The sequence below is a fragment of the Camelus dromedarius genome, chromosome 18 (assembly GCF_036321535.1).
Source record: "Camelus dromedarius isolate mCamDro1 chromosome 18, mCamDro1.pat, whole genome shotgun sequence".
NCBI lineage: Eukaryota > Metazoa > Chordata > Mammalia > Artiodactyla > Camelidae > Camelus > Camelus dromedarius.
Window position 1 is genome coordinate 4,318,908 of NC_087453.1, and position 24,593 is coordinate 4,343,500.

General features: G+C 56.2%; 1 protein-coding gene across 4 annotated transcripts; it reads left to right on the forward strand.

The window, feature by feature from the left end:
- The first annotated feature begins 422 nt into the window (after window positions 1-422).
- On the forward strand, window positions 423-10,610 carry ZBP1 (Z-DNA binding protein 1). 4 transcript variants are annotated; one of them, XM_010991597.3, is made up of 8 exons: window positions 423-642; window positions 3,196-3,408; window positions 4,027-4,092; window positions 4,668-4,841; window positions 4,968-5,123; window positions 6,271-6,474; window positions 7,503-7,736; window positions 9,061-10,610. In XM_010991597.3, the coding sequence occupies exons 1-8, from the start codon at window positions 609-611 to the stop codon at window positions 9,207-9,209; spliced, it is 1,230 nt and encodes a 409-aa protein (XP_010989899.2). In that variant the 5' UTR covers window positions 423-608; the 3' UTR covers window positions 9,210-10,610. The 4 variants fall into 4 exon arrangements, with proteins under 4 accessions (XP_010989899.2, XP_031289429.1, XP_031289430.1 ...); XM_031433569.2 differs by having other exon boundaries at window positions 4,030-4,092; XM_031433570.2 differs by lacking the exon at window positions 3,196-3,408.
- Window positions 10,611-24,593: the final 13,983 nt, after the last annotated feature.

Here is a 24,593-nt window from a genome sequence, read left to right on the forward strand (position 1 = left end):
TGGTGGAGCTGGGTTAGAATCTAAACATCTCTGTAGCTTTGGACAACTGGTTTCAGTTTCCCCTCTGAGAAAAGAGGCCAGTACCAGCCCCCACCCTGGTGATGAGTCAGCAGCACATGAGACTAGGAAGTACATAGTACATACTCGTTAAAGAAGGCTGTCGTTTTGACATGCACATGGGTGATCACAGGGCACTCACCCATCCACCCACCCAGGTGTCTTGGCCTGTGTGCGGGGGGCAGGGTGGGCAGCGGCCCCAGAGGATCCTGTGATCTTGCGTCTCAGCCCCTCCCTACCAACATCCAGTTGGAGGCTGGACCCCGTCTTGCTCATCAATTCTGCTTTCAATTTTGTTTCCATCAAAAACCACACACAGAAGTTTCGTTTTCTTTTCTTCCAGAATTCTATAAGGTTGGGCTGGTCAGGGCTCTGCTTCCGGGGTGTGAGCAGCTGACAGCTGCCCGGGTGAAGCTGCAGTCGCTTCTCAGCTGCCGGAAGCACCAGGCCAGGCCACAAAACAGCCTTCCACCGGGCCCACCTCTCAAGGCCACGGAGTCGGAGCCTGCCGCTGCCCTGCATCTCCCGAGCTCCCAGCAGCTGCCATCAGCATGGCCGAGGCCCCTGCCGACCCCGGAGAGACAGGTACTCCTTTTCCCAAGGAACAGTGGGAGTTCTCAGGTGGGACTTGCACTTCTTTCTGGTTCTTTTCCTCCACCCGGACTACAGCCCGGCGAGGACAGTATCTGACCGCACAGCAGTAACAAGAAAGGCAGAGCGGGTGGAATCTGGCTCAGAAGCCTTGCTCTGCCCCAGGCATCTTGCAACAAGCTTTGTGTGCATTTTGCAGTCACCTGCAGGGGCAAGCGTGATACCACCTTACATGTGAGATCCCTGAGGCCCTGTGGGTGAAATGACTCGGATTGCGGCTGAGCCTGGGGCTGAACACCCATCTTCATGCTCATTTTGAGGAAGTGCGGAAGCTGCTTTGATAAGAGGGGCATCTGCATGTGTGTGGTTTTCCTCCGGCTGCATTCCTTCCTCAGATAACACTTTACTCCTGGAATTACGTGGTGAAAGTTAATTATTACTGAACAATTGCTATTTTCGAGGGTCCTCATCTAAAGCTTGTGGGCTGTGGGCTGAGGGTTTTTTGTTTGATTTTGTTTTGTGACCATTAGTTCGTTTACTCCTCACCACAATCTTTGAAGTCGCAGCTATTAACATCATTTTGCAGATGGAGAAACTGAGGCTCAGAGAGGTCACAGAGCTAGGGCTCAAGCCCAGGAAAACAGGGTGTATCACGGAGGGAGGCCGACTAGGTGTGGCCCAGGGAGCCTGGGGGTTCCCAGGTTCCTGTATGTTTCCCCAAGGGAACGTGCAGTGACCTGTCCAGGGCACTTGGGAACCAAATTTAACTTCCTCCCCGGTGGGTTTTCCTTCTTACCAACTTGTCGCACCTTGTCTATTTCACACTTCCCGTTCACCAGCCTGAGGACTCAGTCAGTGAGGCCAGCCCAGCCTTCACTGCAGGCCCATTTCCTCTTCAGGGTCAGGGGATCGGAAGAGGAGAGAGGGGAAGAGGGTTATCCACAACAGGCTTTTCAAGAATCAAAACTCTTTTCAAGACTAGGCAAAGCCACAGTAGGCTGGGTGGGGATCTCTACTGCAGGGGGTAGAGTTTGGTGGGTGAAGGGGGGAGACCCCAGTGTTCTGTCTACACCCAGCAAGGATGCAAACATTTTGACCACAAGAGCAAGCGACAGCGCCCAGCGCAGAGTTAGCAAATAGATTGTCCCCTCGCCCACTAGTGCTGCCTTGAAAGACCCTGGGAAAAACCCAGAAGGCAAAGGATCGGGTCTCAGCCCTGGAAGCGGACCCAGGTCTTCCCAAGAAGGGCCTGCTCCGCATTTCCCTCGGACTTCTCGGAAGGAGACATTTCCTCTCTCCAGCTCCCAGCGCTGCCAGCCCCGGGTCTACTCAGGCCTCTCCCTGCCCACAGAGCAGCTGGTTTGGGTTTAGGGGACCCTGTCTGGGAGGAGCAGGGGCCATTGGGAAAGTACCTCCTTGAGCCTCAGAGGGTCCTGCTTAGGGCCACTAAGCTCAGGTGGGGAAAAGAGATTCAGGAGGAGCTGTCTGTCCCTTGTCCTGGTCATCTGGGCGGACACCTACCCAGCAGAGGACATGCACTCATTCATCCAGTGACTCCTCCATTCAAATGCCATCTCCTGAGACCCTACTGTGTGCCCAGCACTGTGCTAGACCCCAAAGGCACTACAGGGAGCTGGGCAATCACAGCAGGGGGTCCTTGAGGACATGCTGCAGGGGACCCACACACAGACAGCACCCCACCTGCTCAGGGCATCCAGGATGGCTTCCCAACCGTGAAGTCTGAGTGAGACCTGAGGTGGACAGGTTGGGGTTGGGGGAGAATGGTCCTGACAGAGGGACCAGCATGTGCAAAGGCCCCGGGGTGAGTGGAGCTGAAGGGAATGCAGGCAGCTTGGCACTTGAAGGGAAGCCGAGGGTAGGTGAAGATGAGGCTGGCAGAAGCAATGCTGCCTGCTGAGGGGAGGGTGGCCCAGAGGAAACCTGACTGGAGCTGGTGGAATCGCTGGCATCCAGGAGATGGTGACAAGGAGCAGGGAGGTGGAGGCAAAGAGGGGAGAGCCAGGAACAGTTTTTCCAGGACTCCATGACTGGGTGTCCAGGAGAAAGAGCCATTTCTGAAGGTACAGTAGGCTTCTGGCAGGGTGCATCGTGACGTCACTCATGCGGATGATGAGCCCAAGAGGAGGGGCACATTCCGCAGGGAGGAGGAGGACCAGGGTCAGAGAAAACCAGAGGCAGGCCTGTCTCCCCGCCCCTCCTTCCTCCTGTGCTCTGCCCTCACCCTCCTGCATCCTAACACCCCCACTCCCCTCTGCTCTGAGGACATCTGAGACCTGAGTGTTCCCACCTGCCCTCAAGCACTCACACCAGGCGAGGACACTCACAGGGCCTGGGCACCTCCTCTGGCCACCAGGCTGTCCAGCCAAGGTCATTTCTGACCAGCTCACTGAACAGAAATATTGTTGGATGTCTGCTCAGACCTCCGCCCCTCCCTCTGCCCTGGACCCCTCTCCTGGGGGGCCTCCAGCCCAGGCTGGATTGTCAGGGGAACCTAGTTCTCTCTCTGCCTCTGCCTCCCTCTCCCAGACCTTGAGGAGAGGATCCTGGAGGTGCTGAGGGACGCCGGCTCCCCTGTGAAGACTGCCCACCTGCTGAAGAAATGCCAAGTGCCCAAGAAGAAACTCAACCAAGTTCTGCACCAAATGAAGAAGGAGTCGAAAGGAGGACTCACCCTCGTGGGCCCCGCGCTGTGGTGCTTGGGCGACAGTGGGACCAGAGAAGTGGTTCCCACAGAGCCGGGTAACCTGCCATCCTGGGGGCGAGTGGGACCCAGCACGAGCAGCCCTGGCAACGGCCAAGCCCAGACTGGGGCCTCGGTTCGTGAAGTCCCCTTACTGCACCTTGATGTCTTTATCTGGCCAATGGAGATAACAGTAGGGCTGCTTCATGGGGTTTCAAGAGGATTCAACGCAAAGGGCTCAGCCAAGCGCCAGCACGTAGAGGTGCTCGGCCAAACAATAATGATGGTGACTCTGACAAGGGTGGTGACGGTCACAGAACAGGCTGAGCGTCGCGTAGGGGCCTCTCTCTAGGGCTGCAGCCTGTGGACCAAAAGAGCCCGTGTGTGTCAAGCACTTACAGGGGGCCGATGCGGTGCCCGGGGGTCCCTCAGCCCACACACCACCCAGAGGCAGTCGGCGGGCTTCTTCTCGCGTTTCCCAGAGGGGTTAACGAGCATGGAAACCACACAGCTGGAAGGGGCGGGGCAGGGTTCAAAGCCAAGTTTGGTTTACTCTAGAGTCCGAGTTGGCAACGTTTGTGCCTGGGCGCCCCTCCTCCAGAGCCACCCGCCTTTGTCTGTAGAGTCCCCAGCTTCTCTCCTCTTCCTCTGCCCCTGACCTGTCTTTTTCCCTCCAGCAGAGAGGCCCCAGCAGGACACAGTTGCAGTTCCCAGGAAGCCTGGCGTGGAGCTCAGTGAACGGCGTAAGCACCCTCGCTGCCTCTCAGCCCCTGTTCTCTCTGACCCCAGACTCTCTTTGGCCATTTGAGATGTTACAAGTGTTCAGAGGCCACGCCCCAGCCACTGACATGTTCCCACAACGTGTTCGGAGGCAAGACTCAGTCTTTTCAGGAAAGAAGATAAATGGCTGAGAAATCATTGATCTGATGGGTGCTTGGCATTTATTGACCACGTGCCAGGCACTGTTCAGAGCCCTTGATCCCCAGGACAACCTCTGCAGTGTATAATTTTTTTTTAATCATATCTGCTTTTATTTTTTTAAAGATCTGTTTATTCTTTTTTTTATCTTTGGGGGGGTAATTAGGTTTGTTTGTTTGTTTATCTTGAATAGAGGTACTGAGGGTTGAACCCAGGACCTCATGCATGCTAAGCACACGCTCTACCACTGAGCTTTGCCCTCCCCCGCCAGTGCATTGTGATTATGCCCATTTTACAGATGAGGACAATGGACAGAGGGGCTGGGTCTGCCAAGGTCGCACTCAGGGGAGCAGATTCAAACTCTGGGGTCCTCCTTAACCACCTGCCTCCTGCCTCGCAGAGGAAGAGATCTACAGGTTTCTGGAAGCCCGTGGGCCCCATAAGGCCCTGATCATCGCCCAGGCCCTGGGAATGAAGACAGCCAAGGAAGTCAACCCAGACTTGTATGCGCTGAGGAACAAGCACCTCCTGCATTTAGACGAGAAATCACACTCATGGGCGGTTTATCGACCAGGTAGGCCCCCACCTGCTGCGCCGCCAGACAGGAGAGAGGAGCAGAGCGGTGACGAGAAACTGCAGCACCCAACACCTGGGCCTTGCTGGGCCAAGCGCTTTCCCTGAGTGGGATATTGTTTTGCAGAGGGTCCTAGACATCAGCCCACCGCTGTCATTTTACAGCAGAATCCCATCAACATGATCTGTCAGAAAGGGCCCAACAGCCACATCTCCATTCAGAACTCTGAAGGCATCCAGATCGGACATGGGAACACCATAGTAACGGCCCGTGGGGAGGATGGTGAGTCCTCTGAGACGCCCAGGAGAAGCGGCCTGTCGGGGGCACCTGCTCCATCCGGGTAGGGGCAGGGGGTAGGCGGGCAGCCAGCCCTCCGGGGAGGAAGGGTGGCTTTCAGGTCTCCAAGTCCTTTATGACTTTCCCGAGAAGGACAGCTCTCCTTGTGCCTGGATCAAACCTCTCCTGCTCTCCCTTTATCCCAACATCTTCTGCCTCATTTTCAATGAGACCCGATATTTGCCCACAAGAAACAACTCAGTTCGCTCTCCCTCAGTAGGATGTCACAAGGAGTCATTGTAGTATTTTGTTTGTTCTGAGACAAACAATTTTTTTCCACATGTTAACATCTCAGCAACTGGGATGCCTTGCCAGGGGCATGCTAGCTTTGATGAAATACAGTAAGCAAACGGGTGCCTGCTCTGTGCCAGGCACTGTGGGGAGAGGGCACAGGCTCACCCATTAGTCCAGCCACAGGACACAAGCAAAAGCATCACCCAAAGCTGGCACACTCCCTGTCACCTGGAGGGAGCCCTTTTCCATCCGGGCTTCAGTTTCCCCAACTGTGAAATGAGGACATTTGTTCTGGAATCTAGAGCCTCTTTCCCCAGCTTGGGTCCCTGAGCTCCGCCTTCCCAAGTCTGGCCACGCCCATGGCCGATTATGTCCTCGATGTCCTTAAACAGTTTACCTTTTTATTCTATTCAAATTTATTTTAAAGTGAATTTTTACAGCATTACCTTAAGTTGAAAACCACGAAGGTCACCATAAAAATAAATGCTGAGAAAATGAAACAATATCCGCGGCTCTGAGGGCTGGGTGCCAACACCGAGCTGGCCCCAGAGGAGACTTTCTCCTGACGCAGTCAGACGGTTGGGAACGGCTACGAGGCAGACGTGCTCGTTGCTTGGGTTTTTGAGTGCCCCAGTGACACCCCGGGCACCAGTTATAAAAACGCAGGGCGCCCCCTGCTGCCCGCTCTGCCGGGCCCACCTGCTCTCCAGTCCAGAGCCTGAGTCATCCCCAGTCTGACGGGGTCCAGAAAGAACTCAGAGGCCTGTCTCCTCTGTCCTGCCAGGAATCACGTGTGTGCGGGGGCGGGGGGAGGTTAGAGGGTGCCGGTCAGAGGTCGTGTTTCTGTGTCCCCTTCCAGGCTCCACGGCTCCGCTTTACCTCCCTCCAAGGGCGCCAGCTGATCCCTCAACTCAGGGTCCCCTGGCTGGATCCTTGGGGCCCCAGGACATCCGCATGGAGGAGTCTGTGCTCAGACGTGTACAGATGGGACACGGCAATCAAATGAGCCTTCACAGCCACCCGGCCGAGAGCCCCGCCCACAGCGCCCACAGGACCCCCCCAGGTAATGGGAGAGCAGGCAACATCCCGCCCCCACCCCACCCTACTCGGCTCTGGGCTAGACAGAACTTGAGCCAGTCCTTGTGGGAGAGAAGCATGATGGGAAATTCCTCCCCTTTCACCAGGAGGCTGTACCAGAGTAGAGCAGGTGGGTCTTTCAGAGCTGGCACTCGAGTTCCCATCCCCTACCATCCTCCTCGGGAAACCTCAGTTTGCTCATCTATACAATGGGCAGGGACCATTTCCTGGGCCAGCTGAAGGAAGGACAACAGAGACGGCTGGACTGGGAAGGTGTCTAAGGAGGGCGGAAAACAGGAGCCGCCTAGGCACTGTCATCAGTGACCAGAGGGCCCAGGCTGTGTCCTCCCTGACACTGGCAATCCAGAGACAGGCTGGGGAGACACAGTGGAGAGGCCTGAGAGAGAGGAGGAGAGCCAGGGACGCCAGGGGACGAGTTTCCAGAAGAGGGGAGGCCAGTGAGGTCAAGGGAGGTCCATGGGGCCCAGCAGCAAGGGGTCGGTGGTGACCAGAGCACACAGAAAGAGAGTGGGGAGTGGAAGGAGGGGAGACGGAGTGTGGACAGCTCTGCTCTGAAGTTTGGCTGGGAAAGGCGGGAGAGGCACAAGGGAGGCTGGGGACTGGGCTGGGGACCACGTGAAGATTCTAACCAGAGATGGAGAAGGTGTTCCAGACCTGCTGGGAAGCCGACAGTAGACAGGAGGGGAGCAGGAGGCAGCAGCAGGGACTGTTTGAGTCCCAGGAGAAGGCGCAGAGGACCAGGTCAGCTGTGCCAGGCTGCAGGAGGAGAGGGGACCCAAGCTGGCAGAGCCGGGGGTCGAGACAGCTGGCAGCCCAGGCCAGTGAAAGGCATGTGCAGAGGTGCCATGTGAGGCAAGGCCTCTGCCATGGACAGCGTGGGTCACCACGAGGAGGTTCAGGGAGGAGAGCCACCCATGGAGGACTTGGAGCCAGGCCAGGGCTCCAGCTGCTCACACACCCCTCCCAGCATCTCTCTCTTTGGCTGACCCACAGTTTCTGTCCCGACGGCCGGCCCAGAAGCTTCCATTGAAATTCAGATCCCTGAACCAGGAGCTCAGACTGAAGGGGTCATGTCCCAGAGAGTCCACATTCACGCGTGCTTCCTTGAGGACACCACGGTCGGCAACAACAACAGAATGACCATCAGCCCAGGGGCAGGTGGCCACGGAGGAGTCGCAGGGCCTGAGGAGGGCAGGAGGGGCCCTGGGGAGCCAGGAGAAGGCGCAGGTGAGCCTGGGGCACAGTGGGGCCCCTGCCTGTTCTCTCTCTCTCATTCATACATTCATTCATTCATTCAACACGCACGAGTCTCCGGGTTCTCCCTGAGAGGCAGGAGAGGGCCAGAGCAGAAGCGGGGGCTCTAGAGTTAGAGTGTGTGGGGTCAGCCTAGCCCGTCACTCAGCCCTGAGCCTCTTCTTCCCCATCGGTAAAATGAGGGCGATTAGCATAGCCAGTAGCTCGCAGGCCGCGGTGAGGATTGGATGAGCTCCCCTCGCTGCTGGGACAGCTGGACAGGACCAGGCACGTGACTTGTGGGGGCCGGTGTGACATGAAACAGCAAGACTCCATATTCGCAACTTAGTGAGAATTTCCAGACAAAGGCAGCAGAGCAGTGAACTGAGCACACGCCCCTCTGAACGGACCTGCGCAACGGCCACGCGCCTGTGAGGCTGACCCTCCTTGGAGCCTTCTGGAACATGATCCCTCCTTTATTCTTAGTTACCCAGTTCACTGATTCTTCCCCAAAATATTGCTGTAGTCACACCACACTCCTTCCATCTTCCAAGGATTAGGAGAAGGTCATTTATTCATTCACCCACTCTGGCTCCACTCACCCTCAGTCACTCCCTCCCCTGGAGATACAGCCACGAGTGAAACAGACAGATGCTCCCCAATCATGGAGATGAGAGTCCAGCAGGGAACAGAAAACCCATAAGCAATCAAGCCTTTCAAGGATTTCAAGACCAACACTGGAAAAACCAATAAAACCTGGGGCCAGGGGGCAGTGCCATAGTGGGGGGCAGAGCTGCCTTAGCCAGGCAGTCAGAGAAGCTCCAGGAGGAGGTGGCATCTGAGCTGAGGTCTGTGGGCAAGAAGAGCCGGCCAAGCACAGATGTGGGGCCAGCACTGCAGGTGGCAGGAACAGCAGGTGCAAAGGCCCTGAGGTGGGAGCAAGGGGGACGTTCAGAACCACGCACAGGAGCCCAGGGAGCAGGAAGGAGTGGATCTGCCAGCCAAGGACAGGTCTTTCTGTGCCAAGAAACCAGAAAAAAGGTCTGGATCTTACCTGAAGTGAGCTGGGGAGGCCTGGGGGTTTGGGCAGGGACAGCATGATGTGGTGTAGTATTTAAAAGTCTGGCCAAAGACAATATGGGGAAAGCAAAGAGGGCTGAGAAGTGGGAGCAACGGTCCAGGGGAGAAAGGAGAGGGCCTCGGAGGTAGAACATGAGGTCGTCCACCCGGGGCAGCATCTCAGTCTTCATGAACCAAATCACCTCGGTTATTCGAGGGGAGGTGGCTCATGTGTTCCTCGGTCCCCGTCTCTTCCCAGACCCTCCCTCCAGAGCCGAACGACTGACAACCGAGCTCCCTCCCGACGGTGGTCAAGCTGCCCCCATCCACGATGAGACACACATCTCCCAGCTCGAAGCCATGACTCTCAAAAGCAGGGGCCCCAGGACCCCGGAAGACGGCCCCTGAATGCACAGAACTGCAGACGTGGGGTCCCCAGGGAGGTGGATCCAGTGGCATTTCCAGGACCAGGAAGTCGGGTGGGGACAGGGGTGCCTGGGAAGGGATGCTGGGAAAAGGTGGAAAAGGATAGACAAGGGTGGCGATCAGCCAGGCAACGCCACTGTGGAACAGGACTCATGTCCCCCACATGCACATACACAGGCACCTGCCACTCAGTGTCCACACACCAGGTCTCCCGGTGCCACGCCCATACCTCAGGTGGGCCTTTCTCTCACTCCACTGTGTCTCCTCCCCTGGACCAAAGACGTTCAATGCCCAGGAGCCACGTCCCCCCAGGACTAGTGTCTGCAGGGGGGAAGGAGGGCCTCAGTGAGGAACATCATTGAACACATTTTTATCTCCTTTTCCAGCTCAACTGTGAGCATCTTGAGGCATATGCCCTGACGTGTTGGTCAGTGCCTGGACCAACACACAACACTTACAGTATGTCCCTTAAATGGGAATCCTAATTCATTGTTTGAGCTCCTGGATCCAGTCATTCCTGAAGCAGGATCTATTGCTGCAGTTGTCCATTAGGTGAGTCATTAGGTTGTAGATGACAGAAAGCTGGGACTTGATTCAGCACAACAAGGAGTGTATTGGCTCTTCTGGTATAGACAACTCCAAGCATAAATCCTGCTTCAGAAATGCCTGGATCCAGGAGCTCAGACAATGTCTTAGGACTCAGCCTCCTCTCTCCATCTCTCTGCTTTCCTTTGTATTGGCAAAGATGGCTCGGAGTCTCCGGGCTCCCATGCCGCCAGTGTAGCTGCGCAGAGGAAGGAGAGCACCTCTTCCTAACAGCACAAGTCATGTTGGATGGCTTTGGTCATGTGCCCGTCCCTCAAATGATCATTGGTCAGAGTGACAGAATGCTGCGAATGGCCAATGGGTGCCACATGATCTATCCCTGGAATCAGGAGGAAGGTCAGTCACGACCAGTCACATGGCTTCAGGGGGAAGGATGGCCATTCTCTAAAGTTACCAGAAAAGGGCTGCCTCAAGGCAGGCAAGAACCTCAGGAGTCGGCTGCATCTCCCCCAGGATCTGGCAGTGAGCTCACTAGGCACAGAGGCCCTGACTTTCATTCTGGAGCCCTCAATGTGTGCCGGACAGGCCCCTCTGCCGACCACTTCTGAAGGACCATGCCCTCGGGCTACAGAAAGAGGGAGGCCAAGCCCTGCCCTCAGCGAGCAGTTCAGTCAGTGGGAGCACTGGGCCCGGGACACCAGCAGGGAGTCCTGAGCCGCGGTGATCACAGGGACTCAGGGGAGTGCGGGACGGGGGCCCAGACACCGCCTGGAGGGCCAGGAGGCTTCCCGGGGGAGGAGAGAGGCTAGAGCTCCTTCTCAGCAGCTGGCAGGGGGCGGGGGGAGGGTGGGGTGGGAATGGTGTCCTAGGCAGGCTCACGGCCGGGCGAAGGCATGATGGTCAGAACTAGACGACTTCCTCAGAGCGGCACAGCGATCGGGTGTTGTTCTCGCCACGCGAAGGACACAGAAGAGGGAGTTTGGCTGGAGAGGAGTTTGGACTCGCTGAGCTCTGGACAAGCCCAGCTCCACCTGCACAAATGTTCCAGGGAGAAGGGGGCAGGTCCGCGCAACAAGGAAGCTGGATTCGTTACAGGGAAGGGAAGGTTTTGTTCCTTGGGCTGGAATTGCCTGACCTACAGGGGGCAAAGTTATCTCAGCACCACAGTGCCCTGAGGCCTCCGAATCAGCCTGGCATGAGATATCCGGTTTGCAAACAGGCCAGCAGGTGGAAGGGGCTGGAAATCGGGTTTGGCTCATCGCTGCTGGCATGGTCTTCCCTCTGGGGTGAGCTGCAAGCTAACTGCCTGCCTCCAACTTTGCCCAAGGTCTGTGGTTAACCAGGCCCATATCAGCAGGCGATCAAAATGCATCTCAGAATCCAGCCTCAGCTCCCACCTTCAGCCCAAGCCAGAACAGTCATTTTTCCTGCGGGATTTCCCCTCTCCATATAATTAATTTGTCATAAACACGCTGACAAAGCATTGCCAGCAGTGAACAGGGGCTGGAGGTGAAGGTCAAAGCTGGTCTCTTCAGGAAGGAAATTAACTAGCTTCCATTCAAAGCAGAGAATGATTAAGTCCATCCATCCCCCAGCCCTTAGCCCTCACCAGCTCACCCACCACTATACTCCCTTCTGCGGTGATATGTGTGCAGAGAACTTGCAGCCCCTGGAACTGGATGGCGTGGGGATAGCAGAGGGGGAGAGGGACTTTGTCTCTTGAGTTGGAAGCGATTTTCCAAAACCACTGTGCCCTGCTCACAAATGCAATTCTGTTTTCTCATCCCAGCCCCTTTACTCCTCTCAGGGTGACCCCAGACAGGACGCCTCACCTGTGGGGCTTCAGCAGACGCTGAGATTAGAAGAAGGGAAAGAGTCTAGGGAGCAAGTCAGGAGCATTTGGGTTGCAAGTGACAGAAACCTGGAAAAGGGAATCTATTTGCTTTTTCATTTAAAAAGTTATTTTCACAAGACATTTGAGAAAAGCTTCCAATATGATGGCCAGACGAATAGCTCTCAAACATAAAAGGGAATTACGAGGAACTAGAGAAAATGTAGTGAACAGAAGAAAACTTCGAGGCTCCATCAGTAACGCCCTCCAAGGGAAGAGAGGAAATCACAACTGGAAAACAAGAATGCTGTGCTCAAATAAAGGAAGTCTAGGAGAACGAGGACACGCTCCTCGACATTTTATGTATGAAAGCTGATTGTTACTTTTTTAAAAAGCAATAGAATAATTGGGAGAAAATGTTGAGAAAAAATTTCCCAGACAGTAGATAAAGCTTTGTTATGGATGGCTGGGTGAAGGTGGGAATGCAATTTCTATGGGAAAAATAAAACTGTGATTTTTAAAAATATATTTATGCATTTTTTAAAGAACTGTAGATTGGCATATTGAAGATCTACTGAAACTTTTGAATTTTAAAAAAGCAGTTTAATTAATTAATTAATACTGCCTCTTGTAAACAGACTTCAGGTAAGCCCTCATCCAGCAGCTCATTGTGGCCAAGGACCTGTTGTCCCTCCATCTCTCAGTTTGGCTTCCTACAGACTCAGCTTTCTCAGGCTCCACATGGAGACTCTCCAGCCACAAGGAGTTCTGCCCTGGTGGTGACAAAGTGGCTGCTGTGGTTCCAGACCTCACATTCCCACAGGAGACAAAAGTAGCTTCTAAACCACCCGAGGATTCACCCTCTCCAATTGGCCATGGGAATGAGAGACATCAGCTGTAGTCAGTCCGGGTCCATCCATGCAGCTGGAGGAGCCTAGACCCGTGAAGACCCACTGAGCACCTGGCACTTTCTAAGCATCCTTTAATCCTCCTTTTAAGCAGAAAAGGAAATTAGGGCCAAGAGAGGATAAATGACTTGCCCAAACTGGTAGTGCCTGGGGTTGAGCCTTCTAGATTCTGAATCAGATTTTTCTAGCCCCAGTCATAAACCCATCACCCAGAGGCACACTCACGTCTTCCATGCTCCTTGTTCTGGTGGATGAGACCAGAATGCCACCAATGCATCTGATGAGAAGAGGGACAGGCAGGACCAGCGTTTTGTATTCAGTGAAAACACTCCTCCTGCAAGAGGCTCTGTCAAATAACATTTCTCGGCGGGGGAGGGGGGGGAAAGCTGGAGATACAGCCCTGGGCGATCCTCAGGGAGCCCACTCCCCAGAGAGGTAGACTGAGTCTCAGGAAGGCTAAACAACTGCCCAAGGGACAGAGACAAGATTGAACACAGTCCTCTGGGTTCCTAAGCCAGTGTTCTTCCACATGGAAGACAACCACCACCAGCCCAGCTCTCACTGCCTGGCCCCACTTTTTGTGACTCTCTTGCTCGTTCCCCTCCCACCCCCCATTGGGGACCTTATGGCCTTTGCCATCATCAGCTGCTGGAGAAGCAGCCCAGCTGGCAAAAGGCCGTAGCCCAAGGGGGCAGGGGTGTCAGATGGTGAGTGGGGGCCGGGCGGCCCCTTCCCCGGGCTGCAGAGACCCTGAAAGGCCTGGCCTCTCCTTGGGGCAGCAGACTCAGCTCCGCCCGCTGGAGGGATGCATGAAGGTGCGGGGATGCAGAGTCCAGGTCAGAGGCCGTGCGATTCTGGAGAGGAATCTGGTTCTGCCGGCCTATCTGTGTGACCCCATCCCTAGCCGCCCACTTAACAGTTCTGAGCCTCGGCCTTCTGATCTGCAGAATGGGCCTGCAGTGCACACAGCTCAGGTTTACAAGAGGGTTAGATGTTATAGTTCAGGGGCCCCAGTCGGCCGGGACACACATGGGGAAAACAGCAAAGAGTAAATAGTTGAGTGGTTTCCACGGGGACCCATTTTACCCACATCCTCCCATCGCAGGGACATGTGGCAAGTCTAGAGACTTTTGGTTGTCACAGGGCAGAGGGGAGCAGTTTCCTGTTGCCGCTGTAATAAATTGCCACACATAAGTTTAAAAATCACAAATTTATCATCTTACAGTTCTGGAGGCTGGAAGTCCCACATGGCCTCACGGTGCTAAAATCAAGGTGTGGGCAGAGCTGTTTCCTCCGGAGCTTCAGTGAAACTCGCTTGTCTTTTCCAGCTTCCAGAGGTGCCTGCTTTCCCGGCTCGTGGCCCCTTCCTTTATCCTGAACAGCATCACATCTTCCAGTCTCTCTCCATCTTTCTCTTTCCTCTTTCCTTTTTCCTCTCTCTTCTAGAAGCCCTTGTGATTACTTTCAGCCTACCCAGCCAACCCAGGATAACCTCCCATCTCAAGACCCTTACTCACATCTGCAAAGCCCATTTCACTACATAGGGTAACACAGTCCCAGCTTCTGGGGATTAGGGCTTGGGCATCACTGTGAGGTGGGGCCGGGGCTGTATTCAGCTGAGCAGGGCAGCCCCCACAGCAAAGAATCATCATGCCCCCAGGGTCAGCAGTGCTGAGGCCGGGAAGCCTGACCCAGTGATGTTATTAACATCATGGAGATAAAAGAATGAGTGGGGTTTGGTGTTGCAGCCCTAGGTGGACCTGAGTGTAGCCTCAGGTAGGTACCATCACCTCGGAGCCTCAGTTTCCCCCTCTGTGAGATGGGCAGACGTAAGGACAGCACCTTCCCCACTGAGTTCCTCGGGAGGATTAAAGGGGATCTTGCAGTGATTCTCAGCCCCTGGGGCATCTAACAAATGCTGATTCCCGGCACCACCCCAGGCCAAGGGACGACAATCTCTGGAAGTGGGGGCCAAGCAGGGCTATTTTCTGAAGCTCTTCCATGATCTCGAGCCTCTCAGGGGCTGAGATGTACAGGCCCGGCTCCAGCTGGGCACACCCAGAACACCAACGGACCTCAGCCATAGTTGGGACCCTGGAAGGCCCTTGAGTAGGAGCTGCTCGCCACCCAGCACCACCTTCTGGCTGGTCTCTGTGGCAGGAGAGCATCTGGGAGGAGAGGAGCCCCAGGCCAGGTCCCAGGTCCCAGGTCCCAGCTGGCCTTGGAACCTGCAGTGGAGAATTGGGCGCTCAGCCTTTCACAGCTTTGGGCCGAGCGCCATCTGCTGGCCATGGACTAACTGGCCGCCAGCTGGCTGCATCCCCCACCACATTGGACTTGTGATTCCAGGGTCTCAGCCTGGAGCCAGGCGAGGATGGGGCCATTCCCTCCCCCAAAAGTGGCCAGACATTTCCTCTAGGGTTCTGGGGCTCTGCACAGTGCCCTAAGCCTGTCCACAGACTCCAGGCTAAGTTTCTGCACTGCCCTCCCTTCCCGGGGATGCTAGCACCCCAAAGTCAAAAACCCAGGGCCCACAAGTGCTGGTTTCTCCTCATGAGGAGGGCCCTGTACACTGGGCCCCCGTGGGAGTCCTTTCCTGCAGCATCACAGCCCTGAGCCCTGAACTCTGTGGATCTCCTAGCTAGGTACTAACTCACTTAATCCTTCCATCCAGTCCATGAAGAAAGCGATTTCTTCCCCCATTTTCAATGGTAAAAATACTGAGGCACAGAGAGGTTAAGCTACTTTCCCAAGATCACACAGCCAGGATCAAACCCAGGGTACAAAGTGGGTGAAGACAACCTCTATGGGGTGAAAGAAAACCTTTGTACACAGAGGTTCACATCGTGCTTGGGAACTGCCTCGTCTGGGATGCCGGGGGTGGGTTTGGGCCCCCTCACAATGGTGAGTGGTACCGGACACCATCTGTCTTCACATGGGCCCACCATGCAGGTGGGTGCCCCCAGGTCTCCGTGACAGTGTAGGGCTGAAGAAAACAAGCTCAGGGCCATCCGAGCTTGGAGTTCAGCCCCACTGCTTCCCAGCTGTGTGACCTCGGGCAGGTGCCTAGTCTGTGCCTCAGTTTCCACATGTGTAAAATGAGATAATCATAGTTCCTCCCTCTCAGGATGGTTTGCAGGATGGAATCAGTGTCCAGCTCATAGGAACCAGGTGTCCCTGTGTCAGTGCTGTTGATAACTGCCCCGAGCCCCACCATCTCCTGAGCAAGCCAGATTTCAGAGGCCACCCCTCTTCCATGTTGCCCCAACCTTGACCCCCTCTTTCTCCTTTGACTCCTGGTTCAGCCCCTAGTTTTAATCTGAGAATCAGTTCAGATAGGAGGGTCAGAAGCCGCATGGCCCCCGGTCAGGCCTGGTGGGAGTAGCTTCACCCTCTGGGCTGTGACACGCCCTGAGTGGCCCGCCGCCTCGGACCTCAGCACCCCGAAGCCCCAGTGCACACACAGCTCAGCGCCCGGGGCAGAGGGGGTCTTCCCGATGGGGCAGCCCTCTCCCACCATCTCACATACACGTGTGTCCCACCTCGGTGACCCCAGCAGCACCACCTCCTTCCGCCCAACCAACCCTCCTGGAGAGGCAGCCAGGCCTGGTCCCATCAGGGCTCAGACTCACCCGATGCGTGCCCTGGGAAGCGTGTTCAGTCTCTCTGAGCCTCGGCTTCCCCATCTGCAAAGTGGAGGGTTGACCGAGAGAATCCATGGTGGCACCTGGCACGCAGTGAGCGTTCCGCGGACCTCAGTGGGCGCCAGTAGACGTCAGTGGGCATCAATGGACGACAGTAGGTGTCAGTGGGCGTCAGTGGGCGTCAGTGGGCGTGGCTGCTGTCACCTCTGTGCTCACGGTTTCCCACACAACCACAGCCACACTGAGAGCAAACAGTGGGTCTCACTTGCTATGATTTAATGGCATCCTGTCACTCAGACCCCTCCTCGGGGGTGTCCTGACTCCTCTGCAGGGGATGACAGCAAGCCAGGTGGTTCTGGAGTTTGCCCCAGTCCCAGAGCCCCTGCATCCGTGTTTGAATACAGGCCTAGAAACTGTCCCTCCACACAGAGGTCGCCTGTTTAACCCTGACAGCAGCCCTATGAAATGGACCAACTGGGATTTTGCCCATTTCACAGATGAGGAACTGAGGCCCAGAAAAGCAAGCTCCAATCCAGGTCTCCACCGTGCATCCAACCCCGGTGGGTCCGTCACGGGCAGTCAGGACCCTTCAGCTCTGAGGGGAGCCCAGGACAGTAAGTGGGGCCATTCTGGAGCAGACACTGGGAGGCCAGGTGGGCTTGGGCCCCAGAGCCGTGATGTTTGTGTCCAAACATGGATTCGTTGAACCCCCTTCCTGTCACAGTGCCGAGGGCACTGACTTTTCGATCTTCCTCAAGGAAAGCAACAAAACCAAAAAACCCTGGAAAACTCACTTTGCTCCTCTAAATCCAACCTACGGCGCTCAGCCAGCCTGGGTCACCCCCGGGCCACACCCAGAGGGTGCGTGCAACTGCTCAAATTACGTTGTAAAAGAGTCTTCAGTGACATGGAAAGAGCTCCACCCCCGGTGGTGTGTCTGGACAATCCCGGCAGGTCACAGAGCTCTGTGTGGCGTGTGAGGCACTTTTTGGATTAAAAAATATCTGGATGCTTCTGAAAAAGATTGGAGGAAGTCAGTGCACATGTGAGGAAAGGCTCTCGCCGGCTGACGTCCCAGGGGGTCGCTTTCTTTTGGCTTTATCTGGATCTTCGCAGGGCACGTGCATTACCTGAGTAACTATAAGCACCTGAAAGAACAGAGCCTTCTGTGCCCAGGACACTGTGGACTCTGACACGGGCCACGGCTCTAGCCACCAGGTGGCGCCCCGATCCTTTTTTTTTTTTTTTTTTTTTTTTTTTGCCGACTGCGCCCGAGGTTAGAATCAACTGGGCAGTGGGGCGGGGGTCATGGGATTCAGTTCTCTGACTCAGCTCAGCCCAGGATGCCTAGAGGGGGTGGGATGGTTCCTGAGGTCCCTGCCAGAGCTGGAACTTCAGGTTCTAACCCCTTCTTCCCCCATCTCATCTCTGTAGACTCCCAACTCCCAAGTTGGCAGTTCTGCAGAACAAGGGTGACCACGGGGCATATCCGTCCTGGCCCCTTCCCCGCCCTCTCTGACACCCTTATTCTGGTAGTGCTCCTGCCCTGTTATGTCTCCCACCTATTCCCCCTGGGTCAGCACCTGGAACCCTAACAGCTCTTGTCTCTTGCTGCTTACCTCTCTCTGCATCTTTCTGTCTGATTTCCTCTCTCTGTCTCTGGGTCTCTGTCTCTGTCTGCCCCCCACCATCCCCTCCTACAATACATCTTAATTGTTCATCAAAGTCCTCAACACCCCTGAGTCTGCACAGGCAGATTCCCAGGCCTCACCCCTGCAAATTCAGTCTAGCAGGTCTGGATGTGTCTCAGGAATCTGCATTTCATGTAAATCTCATCAGACTCCCCCTCTGCTAAAAATCCTCTGTGGTGAGCTCATGGCTCAAAATTCCCCCCAATCTGGAGTGGAGGACTGACCTAGCCCTGCTGATCCTCTGGCTTCATCTCCTCACTTCCCTCTGTCTCCCTTCCTAACCCTGGCCTCACCAGCCTTGAATTTACTCAAATCTGCCTGCCCCAGGGCCTTTGCACACACACTCCCTTTGGTTTCCTTTCTCTGTCTCTTTTGGCTGGCTCCTCTTCTGGGTCTCAGTTCAAGTGTCCCCTCCTCAGAGAGGCCCTCCCATCATGCAAACACTCTCTGTCACACCTACTGAGCTATTTCCTTCTAAGCACCCAGAGGAATCTGCCATCATTTTAATTCCTCATTCCTTTAATTATAGTCATTAATTAATTAATATAATTATTTACTAGGGCAGGGATCTCATCTGTCAGTCTGTCTTCTGACTCCTCAGTTTCGAGAACTCCATCTGGCTCACGAGTAGGGATGCAATCTGTATTTCACGATTAAATGAGTGAATGTATGAATGAACCCCCGCAGGTGACTGACGCCTAGCAGGGGCTGGAAACCTGAGCAACTGGCCCGTCATTCAGGGCCTTTCAAGATCTGGCCCCATCTCATTTCCTCCCCAGACCTGATTACTCCAGTCCAGGGACATCCCGGCCCAGCCCCCGGCCTTTGCTCAGCCCGTGCCGTCCACCTGAGTTCCCTCTCCTCTCAGCTCTGCCCACTGAACTCTCACCCTGAGGGCCCTACCCAGCCTCCAGCTCTGCCGTGACCTTCCTGGGTTGTTCCCTGAGTCAATATTTACCTCTCTGTTCTATAAACTCCACCCCACACTTTATGGGTCTCTTGAGGTTCTGCCCAAGGTGTTTGCTGTGTCCTCCAGGGACACACCATCCTGGGGCCTGGCCTGTATTGACCCTCCTGGGGTCTGCCCCTGTGTGGACTCCATGGAAATGCTGGCTCCAGGGCCCCAACCGACAGGTGTAGGGTGAGTGTGGCCCTGGGAATCAGCATTCATCAGCCCCGTCCCCAGGAGCTGATGCAGGATGTGGTTGGCTGGACTTGGTGACTCACGTCTTGCTAAGCCAGGGGCCCAGAATCCAGAACCTCTGCAGGACCCAGGGCTGCAGGGTGAATCGAGGTCTCCCTGTCCTCCTTGTCCCAAAGGCAGGGGCTTTGGCCCAGAGCTACCTCAGTGATTCAAACCCTCTCCCAGGCTGTGCAGCCGTGGGCAACTACACACCCTCTCTGTGCGTGGTTTCCTGTCTGCACCAACCCCACGGGCTCCTGCGGGGGTGCAGGGAGCCCAGACACCTGATGTGCTTGAACAAGCCTGACACAGAGACTCTAGGGATGTTTGTGGAAGAAGAAAAAGTCAGTCCAGAAGCAGAGTGCAGGCTCCTGCATGAGGCCCATATAAGGCACAAGGCCTGGTGGCAGGTGCGCTGGTGACCCTCCGAGTCAGTTTCCTTGCCTGTAACACGGACTCTCGTCCATCCGACGTCCCACGTGGATGGAAGTCAGGGCCTGTTCCCTCTACTGGACTGTGAGCTCCTCAGGCTGTGCCTTCACCCTTGTGCCCCCATTCGGGAACCTCAGGGAGCCATCCCCGCCCACCTCCCCGTCCCTGTGCCCAGGCCCAGATGGTCATATCCATTCGCCCCTGTAAGGGGAGGCCGTGACCCCCCTGATGAGGCCATCACAGTGGAGCTGCATCTCAGATTCCCTGGGGACCACAGTCGGGCTCCAAGAAGATCAGGTGCCCCACAGACCCCCCAATCTCTGCACCTACTCCCCTTTGGGCCCCAGCTGCCAAGCGCCCCCACACAGGGTCAAGCTTGTGGACTTGAATCCCACTGATGGGCCCAGGACTTTGGGCTGAGACTTCGCTCCAGGCTTGGGTATTCATAGAGACCCAGGTCTCCATCCAGGTGCTGACGTCGTGGCTGATGTCCTGGCTGGAGACACTGGGTTAAGCATTGATTTCTCTGGCTGATTCTGGCTTTGAACAGGGGACATCCAAGAGAACTGCCAGAGGCTGGACATGGCAGAAATGGTCCAGAGATTTTCCACCTGAGTGGGGGCCGCCCCTCCCACCTCGGACCCAGCCTCTCCTTTGCAAGCATTCAAGGCCCAGACCAAACCTCCTTTCTGTCCTCAGTCCCCAGACTGCAACCCCAGCCCCACTGCCCACACACCACAGTGTGCCACCATGCCTTTGCCCACCGGTCCCACCCTCCAGCCTGTCCTCATCTCCCCCCATGAGAGATGAAGGCCAGCCTGAGCAAGGTCCTCCTTCTGGGGACAGAAGTCCTCAGAGGGCAAGAATCCAGCCTCCTGGGTCTTGGCCCACCCAGTGCCCCAGGAGCAGGGATGGGCCTGGCCGGATGGCTCTGGGTCTCCAAGCCCAGTTTATCATGTCCTCCCCAGGACCTCAGCAGGTCTTCCTCTCTTGAGAAGTCTCCCTGGGAGGGCACTCGTGAGAGCCCTCAAACCCACCAGACCCCCGACTCCCAAAGCCGCCCCACCACAGACACCACCGTCATTCTCCAGACATTGCAGCAGCGCCCCACTGACCTCCTCCCTCGCCCCTCTGCCCGTGCTCCACCCAGCATGCCGGAGACTGGGGAAATGCAGCTCCAGTCCTGCTGCTCCCCCGCTGCAACCTTCAGTGGCTCCTCACTGCCCCCGGAACTCGGCCCTCAGGCCAGCCAGACCTGGCCCTCCAGCCCCTCCACCTCTTCTCCCTGCTTCCCCCACGGCCGCTGTGTCTGGTTCCCCACACGACTCAGCCGCCCTCTGGCCTCCTAGCCTCCTAGCCTAAGGCTGTTCCCTCTCAGGCAACACCCTTCCTGCTTCTTCACTGGCTCCAGGCTTCAGCTCAGGCAGGAGGCTCTTGTCACTCTCCTCCAAGAGGTGCCCAAGCCCCTGTAGAGGTGCCGTTTTGGTGTTGAGTGTGGCCCGGGAATTGGCACGCCACTGCTGGTCTCTGGCCGCTGTGTTGGGCCAATGTGGACCTGGAGTGACAGAGGCTGTGGTGCCCTTGGGACAGAGAGAGTGAGTGGGTTCAGGCCCCCTGCCTGGCCCTCATGGGGATGTACTCCACCGGCTGCTCGGGTCCCCTCCCGGGGAAGCCCCTTCCCTTCACTCCAGCTGATGCTGGTGGGTCTTGGTCCTGCCCCAGGTGACCCCTCAGGTCTGTGAATTCACAAGAGTCCCCAACCAGCCCACACGCCACCTTGTGGGGATCCGGCCATTGGCCTGAGGTCCCCAGGGGGACGTGTCTGTCTCCATCTCCAGGCCTGGCCCACACCTGGCCCACAAGTGGCCGAGGGGCTCGGAGCTCACCTCCTCTGCGGCCTGCCATCCCGGGGCGCAGGGCAGGGGGCTAACCACACTGAGCCTCAGTGCCCCTGCCCTGGAGTGGAGCAAACAATGGCTCTCACCTCCCAGGCAGGGCCGGCGAGAGCCGGGCGGGTGCTGAGCACCCAGGACCCTGCCTGACGTGTAGCAAACGCTCAGTAAACGGGACGCTTTCCTTTCTGATCTCACCATCCTTTTACCTGGATCACGTTTGCACCTGGCGTGTCTCACACCACCAGGTGCTCGGCAGGTGTGTAGTGGATGAACAGCAGTGCCCAGGGCTCCTCGGAGAACCCAGCCCTCTGGTCTCTGGGGTCACCCAGCTTTGACGCACCAGCCCCTGTTTCTCGACTAACCTCATCCCACTGCATCTTGGCTGCAGAAGGAGCATGAGGAGGGCGGTGCGACCCCAGCCCCAGGAGCTCAGGCCTTCCCCACGGACCCCAAAACTCCCCCTTCCTTGGGGTGGGTCACGGTCAGGAGTCTCGCAGGGGCCTAGGTCTTGCTGTGGCCTGGAAAACCCGTGCGGGCAGGGTCTCCGGTGGGCAGGAAATGATTAACGGAGCTGGCTCAGGCTGGATCTCTGGCTGGAAACTTCCGAGCTGGCAGAGACGCTGGTTTGGGTTAGCAGCCCCACCCCATCCAACTCTGCCCCCGCTGCTCAGGACTTTGGTAAAGAAAAGCCAGACCCTGCAAAGCCCTGTCTGAGCAGTGCAGGAGGGCAGCGTGGGGGACACTGGATGGCCTCCCCTCATCTGCTAAGAAAGCAAAACTCCCCAGAACCAGTGCCTCCCAAGGCAGGGGTCTGGGTTCTCAAGTGCGCAATGCAACTCTGTTCCGGCTTTGCTTCTTGGCTGGTTTTGAACCTGGAGACCTTCCTGGGGAGGAGGCTGCTCGCTCACAGGCTGGGAGCCCACTGGGGCTGGGGACTTATGCTGGGCAGTTCTCCCGGCTCGGCCCTCTGCCCTGGGCAGACCTCTTCTGGGCTGCAGTTCTCACCCCGGGACCAGGCCCCAGTCAGAACACAGCCCCGACCCAGAGTGTGGCTGTTCGAGGTGGTGATGGGCAGGGCCTACTGTGTGCCAAGCTGGGCGAGGGGCTCTGTGGGATTTGCCCCAGTTCCTCCTCCCAACAACCCCGGCTAGGGCAGGGCGGTGGAGAGGAGCCAGGACAGACTAGGAGCCTCACTGGCTGGTTCAGCCCCAGACACACTACGGTGTTCTCAGCAAAATGGGCGTAATAATCCAACTGAGGGAGCCAAGCTCAGGGTGGGTAGGTGACTGGCCACGGTCACATAGCTGCAGGATTTGAGCCCAAATAACTCACCCTGGCCACCAACAGCAGCCCTGCCCCTCTTGCTGATGCTGCCTGGACACAGCCACCTCCAGGCATGTCGGAGGTGTCAGTGTAAAAAGTGTTGACTTAAAGTGAAGCCTGCCTCTTCTGCCCAGGAGGAAGAAGCAGCAGGGACCGTAGGTTGTTAAGCACTCGTGTCCTGCTGTTCAAGAAAACTGAATTCAAATCCTGCCTCCCGTGTAGCCTCAGGCAGGGTCTAATCTCTCTGGCCATAGTGTTTCCATCCATAATGAAGACAATGATAGCCCCTATCTTATTGGGAGGTGCTCAGAAAGTCTCTGGGGCCAACCCCCCAGAAGCAACCTCATTTTCATTATTGGTGTCATGGGCCTGATTCCTTGGAAGAGTCCAGGGTTAATATCCAGGGTTCAGCCCAGGGGTCAGGAAGGTTGATCATAAATCACTTATCCTCTCTGGCCTCAGTGTCTTCACCTGTCAAATAGGACTAGTAACAGTCTGTGCTTCTGTGCTTGCGAGGAACCAGGCCCCGTTCTAAGCCCTGCACGTGTATCATCTCATTTAATGCTCACCTCAACCCCATGAATGTAGGGGGTGGGTGGGTGGGTACGAGTACCGGGGTTAGTCTTTCTCAGGGACCAGAACACACAGGAAGTGCCATGCATGGGTGGCTTTGTCACTGTCCCCAAGGTGGAACCATTCACTTGGCTTAACTGCTCCCCCTGCACCCTGGGCCTCCCCAGGACATACCAGCATCCACAGAGCCAGCCCAGGCGTCCAAGCTAGGGTGGGCGCCCTCCTCCCGTTCTTGCTTCTTCTTCCTCTCAGCCTAATTATAAGCAACATCAGAGATGCTGGAGGTTAAACCCCAGGAGCCTTCTTGGAAGACCGGGGCTGTTTCAGACTGGGTTAGATAAGCAAGGATGAAGGCACCCACACAAGGACGGCAGTGTGTAAGGAGGGATGTCTGGGCCCACTGAGGGAGGGTGCCTGCAATTATTTTTCTGGGACATAGACTTGAAGCCCTTGAGGACCCAGAGGGGCTAGTGGCTGTTGTCACTGCTGGGTAGAACTATTCTGCAGCTGCATGTGAGAGAGGAAGGGAGCTCCCCATCCCTGGAAGAAATAAAGCAGTGGGTGTGTGCATCCTATTGTCCATGGTCCTGAGGCGGCTTGCCCTAGGTGGGAAGGTGAACTGGACAACTCCCTAAGGTAGCAGCCTGACAACAGGGGTCGGTGGGTACAAGTTAGTCCTGGTCAAGCACTTGGCACAGTGTCTGGCTCGTAGCATCCAACATGTGCTGGTTATTCTTTAAAAGACTCTTCCAGGGGAGGGTGAGTATAGCTCAGTGGTAGGGCGCATGCCTAACATGCACAAGGTCCAGGGTTCAATCCCCAGCACCCCCATTAAATACATAAATAGATAGATAAACCTAATTACCTCCCCCCACCAAAAAATAAAATAAAATAAATGTCCCTTCCAGTCCTAAATTCTGTGAGTCTGTGGCTTTGTTTACATGCCCAGGTGCATAACACAGAGATGGGACAGCAGGTGAGAAAACGCTGAAGGATTAAGGATTAAGTTAGAAACCAGGTAAGGAGTGAGTCTAGATGCATCTTTGAGCCCCAGCTGCCCAAGGGCTGGAACGTCCATGGAAATGTGGCAAATTGGAGAAATTCACATTTATTAGAGCTCCACTCAGGGACAGTGTGTCTGTGACTGCAAGAAATCTCAGGACAGATCACCTAGTCTGGGGATGAGACTTCTCTCCCCAAAGTGTGCTTGGACGGCAGCAGGCGCCCCCTGAAGCTCCTTCGACGGAGGTGCAGCCGCGCTTCCAAGGACTCCAGTTCGGCCGAGCCCGCTGGGCTTGGAGCAGAATAGCTCCGGCCAAAACAGGAGGCTAAGAACTGAC

Excerpts from the sequence above, each read along its gene's own strand:
- ZBP1 (XM_010991597.3), top strand. The coding sequence starts at position 609 with ATGGCCGAGGCCCCTGCCGACCCCGGAGAGACAG. Across the intron at positions 3,409-4,026 it reads AGTGGTTCCCACAGAGCCGG|CAGAGAGGCCCCAGCAGGAC; the intron begins GTAACCTGCCAT and ends TTTTCCCTCCAG. Across the intron at positions 4,093-4,667 it reads CGTGGAGCTCAGTGAACGGC|AGGAAGAGATCTACAGGTTT; the intron begins GTAAGCACCCTC and ends CCTGCCTCGCAG.